Genomic DNA, 21,077 nt, shown 5'->3' with positions numbered 1-21,077 from the left:
GCTTTGAAGTTCTCAATCGATATAACATGAAGCTGAATCCAGCTAAGTGCTCGTTCGGCGTAACTTCTGGAGAGTTCCTAGGATACCTCGTCACCAAGAGGGGTATCGAAGCTAACCCGAAACAGATTTCGGCGCTTACCAACCTACCATCTCCAAGAAATACTCGAGAAGTTCAACGACTTACTGGGCGAATCGCCGCCCTCAATCGATTTATCTCACGATCTACCGACAAGTGTCTACCGTTTTACCAGTTGCTTCGCAGCAACAAAAAGTTTGAGTGGGATGATAAGTGTGAGTCTGCCTTCCAGGAGCTCAAAAACTATCTCGCTACTCCTCCAGTCCTAGCTAAACCTGATCAGGGGGAAACGCTTTACCTGTACATCGCTGTCTCCAGCTCGGCGGTCAGCGGTGTACTCATTAAAGAGGACAGGGGACATCAGCATCCCATTTTCTATGTGAGCAAAAGTCTCGATGGAGCTGAGCTCCGATATCCAACCTTGGAGAAGCTCGCCTACGCCGTAGTTATCTCGGCTAGGAAGCTACGTCCATACTTCCAATCTCACACTGTTGAAGTCTTAACTAACCAGCCGTTGAGGACCATCCTACACAGTCCGAGTCAATCAGGTCGCCTGGCCAAATGGGCAGTGGAATTAAGCGAATATGATATCGAATACAAGAATCGCACTTGTGCGAAATCTCAAGTACTCGCAGATTTTTTGGTTGAGCTCTCCCCTGAACTAGAATTAGGGGCTCCGCGCGCAGGGAAATGGTCGTTACACGTCGATGGTGCTTCCTCCCAACACGGCTCTGGGATCGGAATACATCTCGTTTCGCCGACAGGAGAAGTACTCGAACAGTCATTCCGGCTCGCCTTCACTGCCTCAAACAACGAGGCCGAGTATGAAGCCCTGATCGCAGGAATGAGATTGGCAGGTGGAATCGGGGTTAAGAAGTTACAAGTTTTTTGCGACTCGCAACTAGTAACTCACCAGTTCAGTGGCGATTACGAATGCAGGAATGACCGAATGGACGTTTACCTTAAGGTTGTCCAGGAACTGTCCGGCTCATTTGAGTCGTTTGAATTGACGAAAATCTCTCGTAGCGACAATGCTCCAGCTGACGCCCTGGCCGTTCTCGCTTCAACATCCGACCCCGACCTCCGTCGAATCATTCCTGTCGAGAGTATTGATCAGCCGAGCATCAATCTCCCAACGAACATCGATCCCATTGCTCAAGATTATAAAAAGAAAAAGGTTATGGAGGATGCGAGCATCAACATGCCATCCTCAAAGAAACAAAGACCAGGTGAGGGTCCTCCCGTGCTAACATTGCGTATCTCTGAACCATCAGCCGGTGCGCCATCGACTTCTGTTAGAAGCACGACCGAACAAGAATCCACCGAGCTGATATCCAACGAACAAATAGCTGAAGAATTAGAGTCCGCCGAACAAGAATCCACCGAGCTGATATCCAACGAACAAATAGCTGAAGAATCGGAATCCGCCGAACAAGGATCCACCGAACGAATTTCTGCCGAACGAGAAACAGGACAAGTATCTGCCGAGCACGAGTCCGTCAATCAAGGGCAGACCAGTTCCGAACCAAAAGAACGATCATATGACAGGCAAGCAGATATCCGTTCCTACATCGCCGATGGGATTGCTCCATCCGACAAATGGGAAGCTCGGCGCCTTCGGGCCCGCTGCGCACATTACACTCTCTTTGATAGTAACGTTTTTCGCTGGACTGCATCTGGCGCACTCTTGACCTGCGTCGGTCCCAAAGAAGTCGATGACGTAATGAGAGAAGTCCACGAGGGTTCCGGTGGCAATCATTCTGGGGCTCGCGCGCTCGCAATGCGCATACGCAACAATGGTCATTATTGGCCTACCATGAACGATGATTGCGAGAAATTTGTCGCAAAGTGCGAAAAATGTCAGCGCCACGCTCCCATCATCCACGCGCCGACCGAGCTCCTAAGGACAACAACGCCCCCATACCCTTTCATGAGGTGGGCAATGGATATCGTCGGACCACTCCCCGTTTCTCGTCAGAAGAAATACATCCTGATTATGACGGATTATTTCACTAAGTGGGTCGAAGCAGAAGCCTTTGCCAAAATCGGAACTGAGCAAGTCCAAAAGTTCGTATGGAAAAACATTATAGGTCGACACGGACTCCCATACGAGATCGTCACTGACAACGGCACGCAGTTTACCTCACTACAATTCGAAGGCTTTTGCGCGAAATGGAGAATTCGCCTGAGCAAGTCTACTCCTCGCTACCCGCAGGGAAATGGACAAGCCGAGGCGACCAACAAGACAATCATTGACGGACTCAAAAAACGACTTGAGGATAAGAAAGGTCTCTGGGCTGACGAGCTCGATGGTGTCTTATGGTCGCACCGTACCTCCCCCCGCCGATCTACAGGACGGACCCCGTTCTCCCTTGCGTACGGAATGGAGGCACTTGCACCAGAGGAAATTAGCGTGCCAACCCTGCGACGCTCTATGCTCGTCCATAACCCTGCTCTGAACACAGAAATGATGCTCAATACTCTAGATACTCTCGAAGAGGAGCGCGGCAGAGCACTCACCCGAATCCAGAACTATCAGCAACAAGCGGCGAAGTTCTATAACAAGAAAGTCAGGCCTCGCCACTTCGATGAAGGTGATCTCGTCCTCAGGAAAGTCTTTGAAAACACTGTCGAGCTAAATGCCGGTAAAATGGGCGCCCACTGGGAAGGCCCATACCTGATCTCCAAGGTTGTCACTCCCGGCGTCTACGAGCTCCTCACCTTGGATGGCACCCCCATCCCCCGTTCATGGAATTCCGGAAACCTGAAACATTATTACCACTAGAAGACGAAGCATCGTCAAAAAAAAAAAAAAAAAAATGGCTTGATCAACTTCTGTAATACGAACTACGAATGGCTTGATCCCTTTCTAAGGGTACGTAGGCAGCCCGTCAGAAGGCACAGCTATACCAAAAAAAAAAAATAATAATAATAATAATAATAATAATAATAATAATAAAAACAAAAGTTTGAAAACTTTAAAACAAAAACGAGCTCTCTCGAACGAGTCCGTCTCAGCGAGATGTCCAGCTCTTACATCGACCCTCTGGCCAAGGGAACGATTTAAAACGCGTTCCTCATGGATGCAGCGGCGAAATAATCCGCACAAAATAAGCCGACCCAGATCGCATTCAGCTAGCAGGCGGTTAAGTTTGTATAAGCCGGGTTCTCACTCGCACTTTCTTGCCGACCTCGTGGCAAACACAGGGTAAGTCGGACACCAGGGCCGCACCTAAAAGGTATGACGAGCTCATCTCGATTACCACCCTAAACATTTGGTATTCGACACACGTAATAGGATAAGCCAAGAGACGTCTTGCACCGTAAAGTACAACTCGATACCAAAGATAGGAAAAGCGCAATTTTATTCCATAACCAAAGAGCGAACAAGTTCAAAATAACAATTAACAAAAGGCCACGCTCGGCATAGATTCAAAATAAAACAAGCAACATAAAGCCACGCTCGGCATAAGCATCGCGCACAGACGATCAATCATCTATCCCCAGATCAGCATTAGAGGGCACATCGAACTCGAGCTCATCGACCGTCTCCCGAAAAGTTCGGCAATCGTTACGCAAACCTTCCAACGTGTCCAGTGGAACGTCCACACCTCTAGCAGCCATGCTCTCAAGGTACGTGCAGATTCCTTCAGCACGGTTGCCCTCAACAAAGATATGGTCTGTGCACTCTAGCTGAATAATGTAACGACGCAATACGTCGATCCGAGTTCGGCAAGCATCGATCTCCGCATTACTTTCGAAAGGTCTAGTGTTAAGAGGTTCAAGATCACCCTCTTCGAGATCAGGAATCTCCACTGCAATCACTGCCGCTTCACGACGAGAACGCTCCTCGAGCAAACGATCCCATCTCCATTTCGGAACGAAGAACCCCTCTTCGATCATAGTTTCGAGATACGCAACAGTCCCATCCACACGATCAAACTGGAAGCATAGCTCGAACTTACGGCGCAAAGCTAGAGTGTAGGCTCTCAACCTCTGGATCCAAGCACGATAAAACTCGAGCTCGGAACGAATTAAATCATCCGATCTCGCAGCAAGCCGCCCTCGCGCTCTCCTTAGCCAGGCCGCTCTCGTGGTTACAGGCATAATGCCAACCTCAAACCGCTCAAAAATGAAAGAGTGATTTTCTTTTTCTTCTTAAAAAAAAAAATAGAGAAATGGTTGGAAAAGCGGAATAGCAAGAAACGAGCATTTGAGGAACAATTTATAGAACAAAAGATACAATTTTCAAGGTGAAGTGGCCAATACAGTGACCCTCGAAGACCACATCCATCAAACGATCAACGCATGTCAAAAAACGAGAGGATAAAACATAGCAAAGTTCCAAAAAGGAAAAGTACATCGCCTAAACGGCCCAACATCCGCTACAAAACGGGAATAGGTTCTAATAAAACAAGACAAAAGCAAGTCACTGCTCGGCAGCAACCTGAGCGCCCGAGCCCGCAGGTGCCCCTGCCATGACGACCTCCTCTCCTACAACCACGGGAACCTCCGCCACCTGAAGGTTCGTAGGAACGATCGCGGTCTCTGGAAGAGCCTCGAGGTCGCTGTCCAAAACATCGACAATATCGAAACCAAGAACCTTGTCCTCCCACATCTTCACGTCAGCCTCCAAGCCGAGCAAAGTCTTCGACGGAATGACCGTACCACTCTTCACCAGCTCCTGAAGACAATCATAGGTGCCGCTCACCTGGCTCAAAGTCAGAAGAGACTCCTGCGCCGCTCTGTTGTCAATAATATGCCTCCTCATCCTCTCAATATGAGACTTGTAGTCGGCAACCTCGACATCGATGCCATGCCGCTCTGCTTGCAACTGCGCCTTCTGAAACGCGTGATCAACCTCAAACTGCTCAAGACGAGAGCGGGAAGCGTTAAGAGAAGCCTTGAGATCGGCCACTTGCTTCCTGAAACCGGCAGTTTGCTTCGTAAGAACAGCAGAAACCCCTCGCTCTTTATCGAGATCCTGACGAAGCTCCTCAGCCGATCTCCTCGATGGTTCAGAGGTACGAGAATCAGCAAGTTGCTTCTCCAGCTCGGCAATGCGACGCTCGTACGAGACGACCATACGTTTCACGCCACCACCATCCTGAAACACAAGAAATAAAGAATCAAGATAATAATTGGGAAAAGGAAATCAAGAACATAAAGAGAAATACCAACCTGGAAGTGTTTCCGAGCCCACGACCGATACAGCTCGGGATCATAGAGAGAACCCACAGAGGGAAGCGGGTCGAAGGAGCCGCGAACCTTGCTAGCAAGCTCGCCACAAGCAGTAGCGTTGTTGATAAACAACTCATCCTTTGTCTTGTAAGAAAAGGAGAACGAATTATCAATCTCAGTGGTGTCGCGCGGTATGCCATCCCTCCTAGATCTCTTGGACGATTCGGGATCGGGAGCAACCACCTCACCATGAGAAGCTCTCTTCCTCGATGGAGTAGGACGTCCAGAATCAGCGGCGACGATCGCTAGGGCATCAGAAGCCTCACCACGCGACTTCTGCGCATGCGGAACGACAGCAGGAACCTTGGCAGTCCTTTTGTCGGCGCGGGTAGCGGCTACCTCCGCCGATCTCAAATCTCCTGCAACTCGCAGATCGACATCTCCGTCGGCTGACGGGTCAACGACTTCAGTGTCGGCAGCGCGCGAAGAAGACCCAGCATCAACGGCCTTCTTGAACTGATCGGCGTATCGAGGAAGTCGAGTGTTAACTTTTCCCATCCCTAAGCACGGTAGACCTAAAAAGGAAAACAAAAGTGTGACGACCCAATAACCACCGAGGAGAGCAACAATCGATACAACAGAATAAGCATGAAACTCACGAGATCTCTGAGTAATCGAAGGCCAATCAATCGCCCCTCTCGCTCTGATCTTCCTGAGATTGTCGAAAAAACCTGGAGGATGAGCACGCAAGCGAACGACAGGCTCTGCAAGCAACAACAAAAACAAGATAAGTGTTAGAAGCCAATCAAAGAAAATCAACAAGTAAGGATAAGAAACAGCAAAGCTACCGGGAACCATATTCCACTCAGTAGCGTAAAACATATCGAGGTTGTCAACCGAGGTCTCATCTAGCTTGACAAAGAAAAAATAACGCTGCCAATGACGAATCTTCTTCTCAGCTCCGGTGACGATCTGATAACCCGATTTAGCACTAGTATAAAAGTACCCCGGACTACCTCTAACTTTCGTAAACCTGGTAGCCTCCTCAAGGAAATGTACATCAACCTCTACGCCACAATCGGTACCCAGTATCGCCAAACCAGCTGCGTTGCGAATACCTCCCACATAAAGCTGGGAGATAGCTATCTTGCGCCTCGCGCAGTAACACGTCAAAAACTCCGGCAGAGGAAACCAAAGACCGCAATCAGTAAAATAATGCTCATAGAGGGCAATAAAACCCGCTGGAGGCGTCCAAGGACGCTCGTGGGGTTCAGGAACTCGAAAAACCAAACCCTCGGGCATCTTACACCACCGCATCATCTCGGCAATGGTATCTGATGTGCACAACGAAGAACCGTGATCTGCCGGACCGGCTGAAAGACTGGCACCAATCGATGCAGCACTAAGACCCAAAACAGCTGAACGAGGACCAGTATCCTCGGCCGGGACAACGACCATAGGACTCCCACCGGAACCACTGTCGCTATCTTCGCTGAATTCGAGAATATCAGCGAAATCGTAGTCGTTAGTCAAACTATCAAAATCTCCACACTCTGCTCCAATGTCAACACCAACGTCATCGGAAGCATTCTTATAGCCGATACCAGATTCCCTCGTGAAAGTGCGTCGGATCCCCGCAAGAGTTTTACCACGCGCGTGTATTGGGACCTGCGGCCGAGATCTTTCGTCCCTCCTGGATGTCGGTCTGCAGCGCGAGAAATCAGAACCAGTGACGAGTTCATCGATGCCGAGCTCATCACTCCTAAGTTCATTACCATGGCCGAATTCATCGGTTCGATACTCTTTAATCACGGGCTCGTCGACGCCGAGCTCGTCGTCATTGCAAACCTCGTTATGCCGCACTTTGATCCTCAGGGAGGCAGTCCCGAAATTCTCGACACCACCTTCAAGAGCGGCGGACCTGCCAATCTCAACCGCATTCCCGGACCTTGTCTCAAGCCGACCTCCCATCATCAGATCGGCATCACCATCATCGGAACCAGCGTCGTCTTCACCATCGCAAAGAACCGCATCGGGCCTTGCCGACCCCGAAAACCCCGAATTGACGATCCGTACTCGACGAATGTCGACCTGCTGAGAGCCGATCGCAAAAACAGAACCGACCATCGGTCTCGCTGATCTCGCCTCAGCAAACTCTGCGCGACGACCTCCGACTTCGCCACTACCGAGCTCGCTACCACATAATGGATCTACATTCAAGCCAACAAATCCAATGCCAAGCTCGGCGATGCCGGTCCCAAATCCTTCGTCGACCTCGGTTCTCCTCGCGCCGAGCTCGGCGATGCCGATCCCAAATCCTTCGTCGACCTCGGTCCTCCTCATACCGAGCTCGGCGATGCCGATCCCGAATCCTTCGTCGACCTCGGCTCTCCTCGTGCCGAGCTCGGCGACGCCGATCTTGAATCCTCCGTCGACCTCGGTGCTCCTCGTGCCGAGCTCGGTGACGCCGATCCCGAATCTTTCGTCGACCTCGGCTCTCCTCATGACAAGCGCGTCCCCCCTCAGATCCGAGCCGACCGCAACATTAGCAGCAGTCCCGATCTCGCCCGAATCCAAGCTGATCTCCTCATCAAATTCCGTCGGTCTCCGCCCACTGATTTCCGACGCACCTGCTTTCATGCTAGGCCAAGCACAACCGCCGATCTCAACCAACCTATCAACCTCTCTCTCTCTTGACTCATCAATCTCGCGGCATCCGAATTCAGAGTGCTCGCCGATCGTCTCATCGTCGCCGCCGAACTCTGAATTACAAGCATCAACGAGCGCCTGCCGATCTGAAGCGATCATCGGTGACCACGAGAAACCCAACAACGAAAACGGCGGCCGAGCTAGGTCTAGAGTGGGTGCAATCGAAAATAGAGAAAAGTACAGAGAGAAAGAAGTAAAAGCATGAAAGTAATAAATGAGAGAGAGAAGAAATTACCTTTTATGAAGGGGAAGGAGCAAGTGAAGAAATTGGAAAGGAAGAAGGTGCATAAATAAGTAAATAAAATGGAAAAATTACTGTCAAATCCATCATCTCAATCCGCGACCCTCTTCTCTTTTTCGGGGATATCATTGAAAACCGCATTCAAAGTAAAGACCAAAGGATTTTTCCCAGTGCCTCTCGAAAAATGAGTCTGGAAATTACAGAAGAAATTTCAGAAGAAGTTACAGAAGAGATTGTAGAAGAATCACTGTAGCAATTTCATTTCCCAGAAGCGATCCGAGACGATCTGCGCCGAGCAGGCATATCACAAATAAATCAAGCATGTCCGCCGATCGCAGAAAAACCGACGCTCTCCGGACTAAGGGGGGGACTATTGTTGGACATGGGCTGCGCCCCAATATGCCACTCGACCCAACAAGACGAATTCTGTGATTTCGGCCCGACCAAAATGGATGCAAATCATTGATAATCCGTAAAGGGCAATCTCGGGAATTCACGATGGGAACCCTAGAAGACCCTCGGTCTACAGTCCACTATATAAAGAAACAGTACTCACTGGAGAAAGGGGGAGGACTCGCGTACAATACCCCGAGAGCAATACTTTGCGTCTAAAAACTCTTGTTATTCTCTGTATAATTTTCTGTTAGCTTCCGAGCTCGTCGTGACTCACTCGTTAGTTCTCCTGTGAACTGACGAGCACGATCTTGACTCGTTTTAGTGACGACCTCGCATTCCTATCGTTAATAAAGAACAAACTTCACTCTTTCCCTCTAAAATCGATATTTATTTAGTGTTGTGCAATCCCCAGTACAAACAGTCTCTCGTTTCGTCTAATCTTTATCATACTCAGCAGATATTGTTCGTATTTATACTCCACGCTCCGTACATATATATACATATATACATGTGCATGTGTGCTTGGAATTAATACATGTTTGTTAACTAACATCTTCAGGATCAAAGGTCGAAGAAAAAGGAAACATATATCGATCAACTGATTTTATGTTCCGAGATGATTGATGAGAAAATGATCAATGATATGGATTATTTATATATATCAGGATTGGTTTCGAGTTTGATCCAATCGATATTTATTTTCTTTCGATTGCTTCGAAGAAAAAAGAAGGAAGAAGCTCATTGTTTGAGGCAAGTAAAAGATCACCAGTTCCCCTTTTCACAACTTCAATCTCTTTGTTTAATACTGTTATTGCATACTCTATGTTTTAACTTTTAATCAAATTAAACTCAGTTTTTTTTGGTCGATTATATAAACTCAGGTTCAATTTTACATAATACTTTTTACTTGGAATAACATCTCTCTTGCTAGTATTAACTGATACTTGATTAACAACTCCATATGTATTCCACATATCACAGAAAGAAAAATATTAAAACTAAATATTGTTCCGATTAGAACGCCTTCTATAACATGCATTTATGTTTTCGGTTTGTGTATGTAATTTGGATGTGTTCAATCCGGAATCTGTTCATTATACATCATTACATCCATATTTATGTATGTATCTGTAGAAATTCTAAGATCTAGTAGAAGACTAGAAATAATTCAATAAAGAATCGACGATGTGGTAACATTAAGACAATTAATAATGCTTTTGCTATTGCTAGCGTCTCTAACGATGCGACAACGTTAACCTATAGTGTCTATTTCCAATGTTGACTCTTGAAACTTGCATAATCCTTAAAGGACTTAATAACACACATAATAACAATCTCATGGTCACTTCCAAGTTCCAACGTTTTTAACACACACACACATGTACATCAAAAAATTTATCACTTGAAGAGAGAAGAAGAGTCCCTTTGGAGTTTGGAGCAATGATCAACGTTGAACACCTTTCTCCACGGGTTGTGCTTTTTACAAAGCAAAATAAATAAAAAAATTGTGTACGGGGGTCTTTTGTCGATTTAAGACTTTTATTGGATAAATTTAATTAATACCTTTTATATAAATAATAATAATGTTTGCAAAGAAAAATAAACATAAATTATTTATAATCGTGTCTATAAAACATAGGCGGTAATTTTCCATTTAGCATAACTTTTCCAATTTCGTAGCCCTCATTTAATGCAAAATCTCTTATCCAAAAAGAAAAAAAAAAAGAAAAAAACACAAAAATGAAACAAAATCTTTTAAGTTAGAAGATTTTGTTTTCTAAATTATGACATCACAATTTACTAATCGAACCGGTAGGAAGTGAACACGTGTGAATAATGTTGTGTTTCCCGCCGTTATCGACCACTAAACTATCTCTCTCCCTCTCTCTTAATATAAAACGGAAAGATAAAAACCTAATTTCACTTTTTCTTTTCTTCTTCCTCTTTCATCGACTTTGCGAATTCTGGGGAGAGAGAGAGTGAGAGATGGAGCTACGACCCCGCAACAAGGCGATTGAAGGTACCCTTTTTCTGATTTCGCTCTATTGATTCTTGGGTTTACTCCTTCCCATTGTATTAGTGGAACTAGTGTCTGTGTTTCGGCTCGATCTGTACTTCAATTAGTTGAATTTTTTTGGTATTGTACTCGATGATCTCCGTGAAATTGATTAAAGTTCGTGTTTTTATTGCTTGATGTGTTACGCAATTTCGTTATTGTGAAAAGATTAAATTTTTTTGCTCAACACAATATGCAATTAAAAAAAAAAAAAACTGGGACTTTTCAGTAAAAATTGAAACTTTGAAGGCCTTGATACTGTCCGGTGATAAATTGTTAATCTTTTCTTTCTTCTGAACTAGTTGTGGATCTCGAGAAAGAAGTTGGCTTGAACTCTGATGAAGAACCTTTTACTATACCTTCAGATGACGATTTAGTCGACCCTGAATTTCAAGGTACCGTTTCGTTGCTTTGCTAAACGTAGTTAAAGTTTATGCATCTTCGTTAATGTTTGTCTGCTTTTCAAGTGTCATTGATTGAACAGTTTCTGTTATATATTCATAGTTTACATTGATATTTGAACATAGGTGACGAGGAGGTGGAGGAGGAGGAAGAAGATGTTGGTGATAATGATGATTTACCAGTCCCTGTACCTGTTCTTGCCCCTGTACCTTTGGCAAATGTTAATTTACGAAGAGCAAGCACTAAAAGGAAAAAACCTGGTCCGAGCAGAGAGAAAGATGTGTTACTGTGGGAGATATGGGAAAAGGATCAAAAGAGATGGATTGATGAACATATGACAGAGGATGTTAATTTGGATCAGCAGAATGCTGTGATTGCTGAAACTGCTGAGGCCCCTTCAGATTTGATTATGCCGCTATTAAGGTACCAAAAAGAATTTTTGGCTTGGGCATCAAAACAGGAACTATCAGTTAGAGGAGGCATTCTCGCGGATGAGATGGGAATGGGAAAAACAATACAAGCCATCTCTCTTGTTCTTGCCAGACGAGAAGTTGACAGGGCACAATTTGGGGAAGCTGTGGGGTGCACCCTTGTACTTTGTCCTCTCGTTGCTGTTTCCCAGTGGTTAAATGAGATTGTTCGGTTTACATCCCCAGGAAGCACCAAGGTTCTTGTATACCATGGGGCGAAGAGAGAGAAGAATTTTAAAGAATTCATGAACTACGACTTTGTTCTCACAACATATTCCACTGTTGAAAGTGAATATAGGAGACATATGATGCCGCCCAGGGTGCAGTGTGCATATTGCAGCAAGTTATTTTATCCAAAGAAGCTTTCGATCCACCTGCGGTATTTTTGTGGACCTTTGGCTGTCAGAACGGCCAAACAATCTAAGCAGAAAAGTAAGAAGTCTACAGCTTCATATTCAAAGCAAGGAAAGGAGGCTGATGCAGTAAAAGAAAAAAATCTGAAGAAATCTAAGAAGAAGTCCAAACAAACAGTAGAAGAAGATGACTTAGGTTCAGATGACAGAGAGAAGTCTCTTTTGCACTCTATCAAGTGGAATAGGATCATTTTAGACGAGGTCAGTACCAAGACCCGCTGTTTGTTGGTGTTAACCTTTTGTTGCTTAATTTTTTGGCACACTTTGCATTAAAATTCAGGCATGTAAGGGTACGGTGCCTTTCATGCCTGTTGTGGGATAGGAAACCACAGCAGGAGAGCTCACTGTAAACTCATCTTCAGAAACCTAAGTTTGCCAAAAAATAATTATAATCAGTGCTATAATCTACATATCTTTTGAGTCTGCTCGACATGATCATATTATCTTTTTGGCCTTAAGTGGGTGGAATTATGGATCTGACCTTGATTAATTTTAATCTACATTTTGTCACACCAGGCTCATTACATTAAAGAAAGACGTAGCAACACAGCAAGAGCTGTTTTTGCTTTGGAGGCTACCTACAGATGGGCTCTGAGCGGTACCCCTCTTCAGAATCGTGTTGGAGAGCTTTACTCCCTGGTTAGTCAATCTTTCCTCAAGTTTGCTTATAGCACTTGAAGATTATAGTTAATTTGGTTGATGTGACTATTTTGTTTGTCCCAGATTCGCTTCTTGCAAATTCTCCCATACTCATATTACTTTTGCAAGGATTGTGACTGTAGAATTCTTGATTACATGTAATTCTTTCACTCTCAACTTCTAATTATTTTCTCCTTTCTCATAGTTCTGTTTCATAGTTCATAACTATATATGCTATTCAATTTTCTTTGTCATCTGCCTTTGGGGGTGATTGCAGGGCACATCAAACCTGTCCTAGCTGTCCTCATAATACAGTTCGACATTTCTGTTGGTGGAACAAGGTAAGTTTGAGGTGTCACGTTTCTTATATTACCTATTTTTTTAAAGAAGGATCACCATTTTATATGTTGTCCTTCTGTTTTTTTCTTTCTATTCTTGCTAGTATGTGGCCAAACCAGTAACTTTACATGGAAGCATTGGAATGGGAAAGCGAGCCATGATATTGCTTAAACACAAAGTCCTGAAAGACATACTTTTAAGACGTACTAAATTGGGTCGGGCAGCTGATCTTGCTCTTCCTCCTCGAATCGTATGTTCCTTTCTCTCCCTTGTTTGATGTAAATGAAGTTTTGTATAGTTGCGTGCAAGCTTTATTTATCTCTACATATAAATTTGGCTTCTTATAGAATTCTTTCAGGTGTGATGCACTGAATGTAAATGATTCTGATTATTAAGAATCACTAAACAAAGCTTTAGCTCAACTTTTAAATTTGACTTCTTGTAGATTTCTTTGAGGCGGGATGCACTAGATGTAAAAGAGGCTGATTACTATGAATCTCTATACAAAGACAGCCAGGCGGAATTTAATACGTAAGTTACTTATATTCAATGGGCTTCTACTGGTTTCTGCTCCTTGGTTTGTATAACAGAACTTTATTATTGACCATGCCATGTACATTTTTGTTTGCAGGTATATTCAGGCTGGTACATTGATGAATAATTATGCACATATATTTGATCTTCTCACTCGTTTGAGACAGGTGCATCTACAGTCTTTTGGTTCAACTAAACAGCCAATGCACTAGTATTTTATAGATATGTAGGTTTGTGATGTATTTTGTCTTCAATTTTTTCAGGCTGTTGATCATCCATACCTTGTGGTGTATTCCAATTCTAGTGGTGCTAACGCTAACTTGCTTGATGAGAACAAAACTGAGCAAGAATGCGGTCTCTGCCACGACCCGGCCGAGGACTATGTTGTAAGCGCTCCAAGTCAATCCATTGCTATTTCATAATATATCGACTCTGGTTTCTCAGTACCTGTCTGGAAACAGCTGCTTTCATTTTACACTTCGTTCAAGAATCATCAGATTACTACTATTGTTGGACTTTTTCGTTTGATATCCTTCTTTGTTTCTTCTACTTTGAAGGTGACGTCTTGTGCACATGTGTTCTGTAAAGCTTGTTTGATTGGTTTTTCTACGTCCCTGGGAAAAGTCACCTGCCCAACATGCTCGAAACTACTGACTGTGGATTGGACTACCAAAGCTGACACAGAGCATCAGGCAAGCAAGACAACACTTAAAGGATTTAGAGCCTCAAGCATTTTAAATCGGATAAAGCTCAATGATTTTCAAACAAGTACAAAGATTGAGGCTTTGGTATGTGCTCTCAAGTTTCTACATCTGTTCTGTCTCTTTCCCGAACAGTATCCTTCTAAGTTTCTTTGTAGTTTTGAGCGTTTTTCTTCCTTTTTCTAACCATTTGTGAATTGTTATGATGTTTGAATATTTGTATGCAGAGAGAGGAAATCAGATTCATGGTTGAAAGAGACGGGTCTGCCAAAGCAATAGTTTTCAGCCAATTCACATCATTTTTGGACCTTATAAATTATACCCTGGGGAAGGTAATCTTAGGAGCAAGGTCACTAGGCCACTACTTTTTAACATTGTTTAGAATCAGAATGAATCATGCAGAAAATGACGTTTGTTTACAACACAGTGTGGCGTTAGTTGTGTTCAACTGGTGGGAAGCATGACCATGGCAGCTAGAGATACTGCTATCAACAAATTCAAAGACGACCCAGATTGCAGAGTTTTCTTAATGAGCTTGAAAGCGGGAGGGGTTGCTCTTAATTTAACTGTTGCTTCACATGTAAGTGTATAGTTTAGCAACTCTGGAAAGCAATGTATGTGTATGCAAAACATGTTCTTACATTGGTTGTTTGTGGATCAATTCTGTTAGGTTTTTATGATGGACCCCTGGTGGAACCCAGCGGTTGAGAGGCAAGCACAAGACAGAATTCATAGGATCGGACAGTACAAGCCAATAAGGTTACACTTTAATTCTCCTTCAATCTCTGTTTGTTGGTGGGCAAGAACAATCTTTGGATACATGTGTGATTTTGTGAATTACAGGATTGTGAGATTCATAATAGAGAACACAGTGGAGGAAAGGATTTTAAGACTTCAGAAGAAGAAGGAACTTGTGTTTGAAGGGTTAGTTAAAAGATTCTCAGCTTTTTTCTTTTCCGGAACCTTAACTATTTATCTAAGGTTATTATGAACACATTTTTGTTCATTACAGGACGGTTGGTGGCTCTCAGGAGGCCATAGGGAAGCTGACAGAGGAAGACATGAGGTTTCTGTTTACAACATAACTTTAGATAATAGATTAAGACGGTTTTGTATGATCGATCATAAAGATCTGGCCTGGGTGTAGTATGGTATGGTATTACCGTATGAGTATGTTATGTGTACCTTAACCCCGTTTTTAAACTTCTTACATTCAGAGATTTTTTTTGATGATGATGACGACACATCTATGATTTGATTACTCCCTTGTACGAAAGTGTATCTGGATGATTCTTGTGGATATTAAATTAAGTAAAATGAATTAAAAAACCAATTGAGGGTTTAAGTAGTAACAAGTTAGGTTTCAACTATTAATCATATGATAATTAGAGATTTGTGTGGAAGCGAAGGCATAATGAATGAATCATCAAAATGGCCTAACAGAAGCTTACCAAATTACCCAAAAAAATAAAATGAAAAATGCGAATCCTTAACAAAGATTCGAACGGAATCTTTTCAGTTTGCCTAAACCCTAAAAATGACCAACTAACCAACCAACAAACCAATTGGGCATCTTTTTGTTGCCTTCATTTCTCACTTTCCCCACAAGTTAAAATCATTACACTGTCTCCACAAAAATACTTCCTTGGTATTCGTATTATCATAGTTCTCACTCCTTCCACCTAACTTCACTACTTCCAACCCTCATACAGTTGTGTTCAATCATACTTTGGCAAAATAACTCGTGCAAGTACTTTGCATAAATACTCGGTTCCTCTGCCCACTTAGGCTATTTAGATGAAGACATCAAAAAAACCAATCACAATTTTCCTAACTGAGTTGTTGTTTTTATGAAATCATGACTTGTATTATAACATAATGGAAATAACAAAATTTGGATTCCGAGGAATAATAAAATATGATGAATTAACAAATGTACATAAAAATTAGCTAAAACTCCACACTTTCTAATACTTCTCTACATTCACTTGGAGACTAAAAACAAAATTTTCACTAATTGAATGGAATGGGAACAACCAACGCTCCTTCCCTCATGTGAACCGACTAATCATTATTCCGTTCGGACCGTGATCCAATCCGCACCGTCCGTGTCCCATGTGGACTCCACCACAAACTGACCAGTCCAGCTTAGCACTCCAATTCTCTCATCCTCGTGACATTCCCACCAGCTTGGATGGTCCTCTTCCACTGACCTCCAGAACATCTGATCCGTCACACTTGTCGGTGAGTTCGTAACCAAACCGGTTACCAATTCCGGTTCATTATCCGGTTTAGTTATCAAAAACGGATGGTTTAACAGTTGACTCGCTGTCCATCTCTCCTTCGCATCTTTTTTCAAACACTTTCCTAAAAAATCCTTTGCTTGTTCCGTAAGCGAGCAAGGCAGCTCAGGTGACTCACCTAAATACCCGACCCTGTAAAGAACCGAAACCGGGTCGTTCGAATCCGCTCCACTCCACGGCGTAGACCCTGTAACCATCTCTATCACCGTACACCCCATGGCCCAAATATCACTCTCTTTCCCTTGTCTCTCTCCACGGGCCACTTCCGGAGCCATAAACGCCGGAGTTCCTCTAACCGGTTCGGTTCTTTCCGGTTCATCTCGTTTCGCACACCCGAAATCAGCGATCTTGGCTTCTCCGTTGTCTCCGACCAACACGTTGCTTCCCTTAATGTCGCAATGCGCAATTCCCATGGAGTTGTGAATATACTCCAATCCAAGAAGTATCTGGCGCGTGTACTCCACGACGCGAGTCTCGTCGATGGAGCCGCCGTTCTTGGAAGCCACGTCGGCCAAAGTCCCGTACGGTGCGTACTCCATGAGGAGATTATAAGTCGTAGCTTCTCCGTTGTAATTGTTGAAGGACTCTTTTGTAATTTGGCATCCTCTGTATCCGATAACGTGTGGAGAATTCAAAGAAGAGAGAATCTTGGCTTCTCTTTGCAAGAACTCCGACCGGTGAAACTCGGCGGATTTCACGGCGATTGTTTCGCCGGATTCTTGCAAGGTGGCGGCTGAAACGGTGGCTGTTGAGCCACGGCCTATAATTTTTCCTCTAGTCCAATTCATTTGGAGAATGATGAATACTAAAAAAGATTGAGAGTATAATAATAAATAAAAAAAGAATGGTGTTTTTTTTTTTTTTGTATGTGTTAGCTTTCACTCTGTTATTACAAAAGAAAGTATATATATAAGGGTTTTAAGATTGTTGTTTTTGGTTTGGTAATTACTAAATAGATAGTGTATACTTTTGGTAACATCGAGTTTATCTACCAAAGCGAAAATAATTGTGTATATGTAATCGTCCATACACGTGGAGTCTCTTAAGAAGAAGTAAAAGTTGATTACCAAATGTGATCCAAATTTCGAATCTTCGATGTGAATACCAACAAAAGTATTAGTATGTGTAGAGAGAAGAAGAAGAAACGTGAGCAAAGAAAGAGGAGTGACGTGGGCAGTGAACGTATCTAAAGAAAGGTTCGATAGGAAGTGACGTGACACTTCGTTAGGAATGGTAGAGTCTTATTGGCCTTTGTACTCTTTTTTTTGAGTCTAGAAGTTGGTGACGTGTCGAATTTTCAGGTAGTCAAAACAAGTATTTGTTTCTGTTCCGACCACCAGAGTTCCGTATATGCCTCGAGCCACGTGTCGACAGAGGTTAGATTCTACGAAGTGTCGACAAGTGCTCAAATCTTTCTCCTTTTTTTTTTCTTTTTGTTTTAGGTTCGCGAGAGAGTTAGGTAAAATACAAAAACAAATAAAAAATATGTAAAGGGGAAGTACGGAGATTTGGTAGATTTCATTGATCATATTAATTTTCTTCACATTTCAAAGATTTTACATTTCTTGTAAGTTGTAACATTTGTTTGGTTTTACATATTTTTGAGAATTATGATACACACCTTTTTTTTGTTTAATCGCGTTTGGAAATTATAGAAGATGTATGACTGTAAAGAGCGGTGGGTTTAACCACCATCGTTATCAAATCTGATTAGGTCAATATAGTATTCATGGCTATATCTTAGTATAGAACCATGGGTCGATCTGTAAGATTTTTAAAAAACCTTTGTATGAAAGAAGCGACAAGATGAGTTACCTAAGGCAGTGTTGGGTGCGTAAAAAGATAAGAGAAACGATTTTGGTCAGACATTTACGGCTGTCCACTGCAATACGCACATTCACAGCTCATACGCACATGTACGCTTTATTATTATTATTAACCACATGCAAAATAACTTGCACATTCACGTGTTTTTAATTTACATAAGTTTTTTTCAAACTTAGATATTTATTGTACTGCTGTTATTATAAATGTAACAAAAGAAACAGATGACGAAAAGGTGTGCTAAGCATTTACTGTGTACATTTGCCGAAGTTTTTTTGAATAAATTTTTAGTTTTCTTTTTGAAAAGAAAAATTTGCGTACGTACTTTTGCAAGAGAGTGCCCATGATGAATAACCAATTAAAACCTGTATCAATTATTACGATTCTATGCATATTCTTAGATGATTATGCAAGCTTGAAGTTACTATTGTATAATTTTTTTAAACAGGGAGTGTTATATAACAGGTAACTGAATTTGATAAATCAAACTTCAAATTGATATCAATATTTCAATGACACATGCAGATATATGTATACAATGATTCAATTAAATTAATTTATAATTTCAGTAATATGATAATTAAGACAAATAATTTTGTTTTGAATATACTTTCTGAGTTTCTCTGGAGATATTTTTATATATAAACACTATTATTGAAAACCAAATAACTATCTTAGCAAATTAAAACAAAAAAATAGTTGTGACGTTGTTTAGTAAGCTTTCTTCTGTATGTTATCAAGGCGTGTGAGTGGTAGGAATAACACGTGGCATGAAAATGAAGAGAAGTGCAAAAGATTCGTATAATGACGAACGCCTACTTCAAGCAACAACCTACTCAATTCAAAAAATTTGCATATATATATAAGAACAAAAGTTTCATCACAAACACTATGATAGCTACTTTTAAAGTATATATCATTCGTAACTACCGAGTTCGGGTTGTAGACCAGCATGGTAACTTAGTTAATTTTTGTTCACTGTAGTTCACCTATTTTTCCTCAAAAAATGAGAAAATTTTGGATTCAGCAAACTATATTTCTGACCGTTCCTATATGTAAGTATCTGGTTATAGGCATTTGTATTTGAATTTCATTTCATTATGCTTTAGATTTAATTATAGATAACTTAACTTTGTGCTAAATTTAAAACTTAATATTACTATAAATTAAAGACGAAGTCTGTTACGCATGGTAAATGCTAACTAGAGCGTTTTTGTTGCTTCAAAGTACAAACTTTAGATGTCAAAATCAAAGAGTATGACATAAGTAACTCATATATTCTCCCTCTTTTATAGGAAAAAAACTTTACTTTCTTTTCAATGGTCGAGAAGAAGATGATGATAATAATATAGTACTAGTTTACGTTAATCACGTTTATAGCTCAATTGATCATATAGTATACGTAAATTGCTCTTAATTAAGGAGAACAAAATCAATTAATTATTGAAGATGTGATTTCTAAATTCATAAAGAATTATAAATAATAAAAATCAAAATATATGGATTTTGAAATAACATGTTTTATCTTTGGATTTAAATCATTCTATTTTACACTTTCAAATTCATTCAAATCTATTTAAAACATAATGTAGAATTTGAAATTAAAAAACAAATCATTAAATGAATAATATGGGATTTTAACAAGTATTTGTAAATCATATAACCAATATACATAATTTTGATAAATATTTTAAAAGCAATGATTGAATAACACATGAATTTTGTTTGGATTTAAACAAAAATTATAGAACCAATAACCCCAATATTGATAACCCAACTCGTTTTTTTGGGTTAATAGACCGAATATATTGTACGAAAATCCTACTATATTAATTGGAAAGTACAAATATAAAATTAACCTTATAAAGTGTAATAAATTACATGACAATGCCACTGGTCTTAAGGCAACTATTTAATTTTTCAGTAAGGGTAAAAATATAGTTTCAATATAAGACTAATAAAATATTTTAAATAATTATTAATTTCCCAAAAAAAATTTCTCTAATTAATTATGGACGAAAATTACTAATTAATTTTAAAAATTGTAAACTAATCAGAATTTTAAAAAGTAAGAGTTTTATATCTAATTATCCAAATTATTATTTTAATAACTATGTTTGGAAGATTTTGTTAAGATTTTAAATTATGATTCTCCTATCATCTTTCTTTTATTTCATTTACAAATTGTTTTGAATTATCATATAATATATATGATAAATAAATATGTAAATTTTTTTTCTGCATATGATGTGGTTTGAATTTTCAAAAACGAATATATATTACTCAATGTATGAAAATAATGTATGTTTTAATGTTTCACATTGCTGGATTGGTAAATTTAAATTTTTATGATTCATAAACTAATAATTTTATTTGTGCACAGTTAGAATATAATAATTACTATTTTAAAATATCTCACAAAATAATGATACAAATACAACAAACAAACAATCTAAAATCGTAACATACAAATAATTAGTATTTAAAAGATATATGCAGATTTACCAAACAAACAAATTAGACTACTATAATATTATAAAATAATTAGTAATTGAAAATATATATGTAGATTTACCAAACAATTGGAATATTAAAACTAAATATTGTCTCAAACAAAACAATATTTTTAAAATTATAAAAATAATTTATATTATTATATTATAAATTTTGTAAAAATATTAATCCGTGCTTTATAGGATATCTCATAGTAATATTAAAAAAGTGGATGGAAAATTAATGTGAACTAGTTAAGAGTATAGACAACTTGCGCAAACAATGATTCAATTCAATTTA

The 21,077-nt window shown here is 40.9% G+C and overlaps 2 protein-coding genes across 2 annotated transcripts; one reads left to right on the top strand and one right to left on the bottom strand.

The window, feature by feature from the left end:
• Nucleotides 1-10,487: 10,487 nt before the first annotated feature.
• Nucleotides 10,488-15,418, top strand: LOC104739045 (ATP-dependent helicase rhp16). The gene is made up of 16 exons (XM_010459285.3): nt 10,488-10,623; nt 10,962-11,054; nt 11,187-12,145; nt 12,461-12,583; nt 12,668-12,741; nt 12,861-12,924; nt 13,026-13,172; nt 13,368-13,453; nt 13,554-13,623; nt 13,720-13,842; nt 14,014-14,244; nt 14,385-14,489; nt 14,585-14,737; nt 14,828-14,916; nt 15,001-15,081; nt 15,170-15,418. Exons 1-16 carry the CDS (start codon nt 10,590-10,592, stop codon nt 15,240-15,242), a joined length of 2,505 nt encoding a protein of 834 aa, XP_010457587.1. The 5' UTR covers nt 10,488-10,589; the 3' UTR covers nt 15,243-15,418.
• A 584-nt stretch (nt 15,419-16,002) lies between these two features.
• Nucleotides 16,003-17,396, bottom strand: LOC104739044 (mitogen-activated protein kinase kinase kinase 18). Its single transcript, XM_010459284.2, is given in 2 exon segments — nt 16,003-16,236; nt 16,238-17,396. Coding segments are annotated over 2 exon segments (1,026 nt in total). The 5' UTR covers nt 17,249-17,396; the 3' UTR covers nt 16,003-16,221.
• Between the last annotated feature and the right edge of the window lie 3,681 nt (nt 17,397-21,077).

The sequence above is a fragment of the Camelina sativa genome, chromosome 14 (assembly GCF_030686135.1).
Source record: "Camelina sativa cultivar CO46 ecotype springtype chromosome 14, ASM3068613v1".
In the NCBI taxonomy this organism is placed as follows: domain Eukaryota; kingdom Viridiplantae; phylum Streptophyta; class Magnoliopsida; order Brassicales; family Brassicaceae; genus Camelina; species Camelina sativa.
This window is presented reverse-complemented; position numbering and strand designations above follow the sequence as displayed.

Bases quoted from the DNA above. Each gene is read 5' to 3' on its own strand.
- LOC104739045 (XM_010459285.3), top strand. From the start codon at position 10,590: ATGGAGCTACGACCCCGCAACAAGGCGATTGAAG. The intron at 13,173-13,367 runs GTATGTTCCTTT...GACTTCTTGTAG, and splicing joins TTGCTCTTCCTCCTCGAATC to ATTTCTTTGAGGCGGGATGC. The intron at 14,917-15,000 runs GTTACACTTTAA...TGTGAATTACAG, and splicing joins GGACAGTACAAGCCAATAAG to GATTGTGAGATTCATAATAG.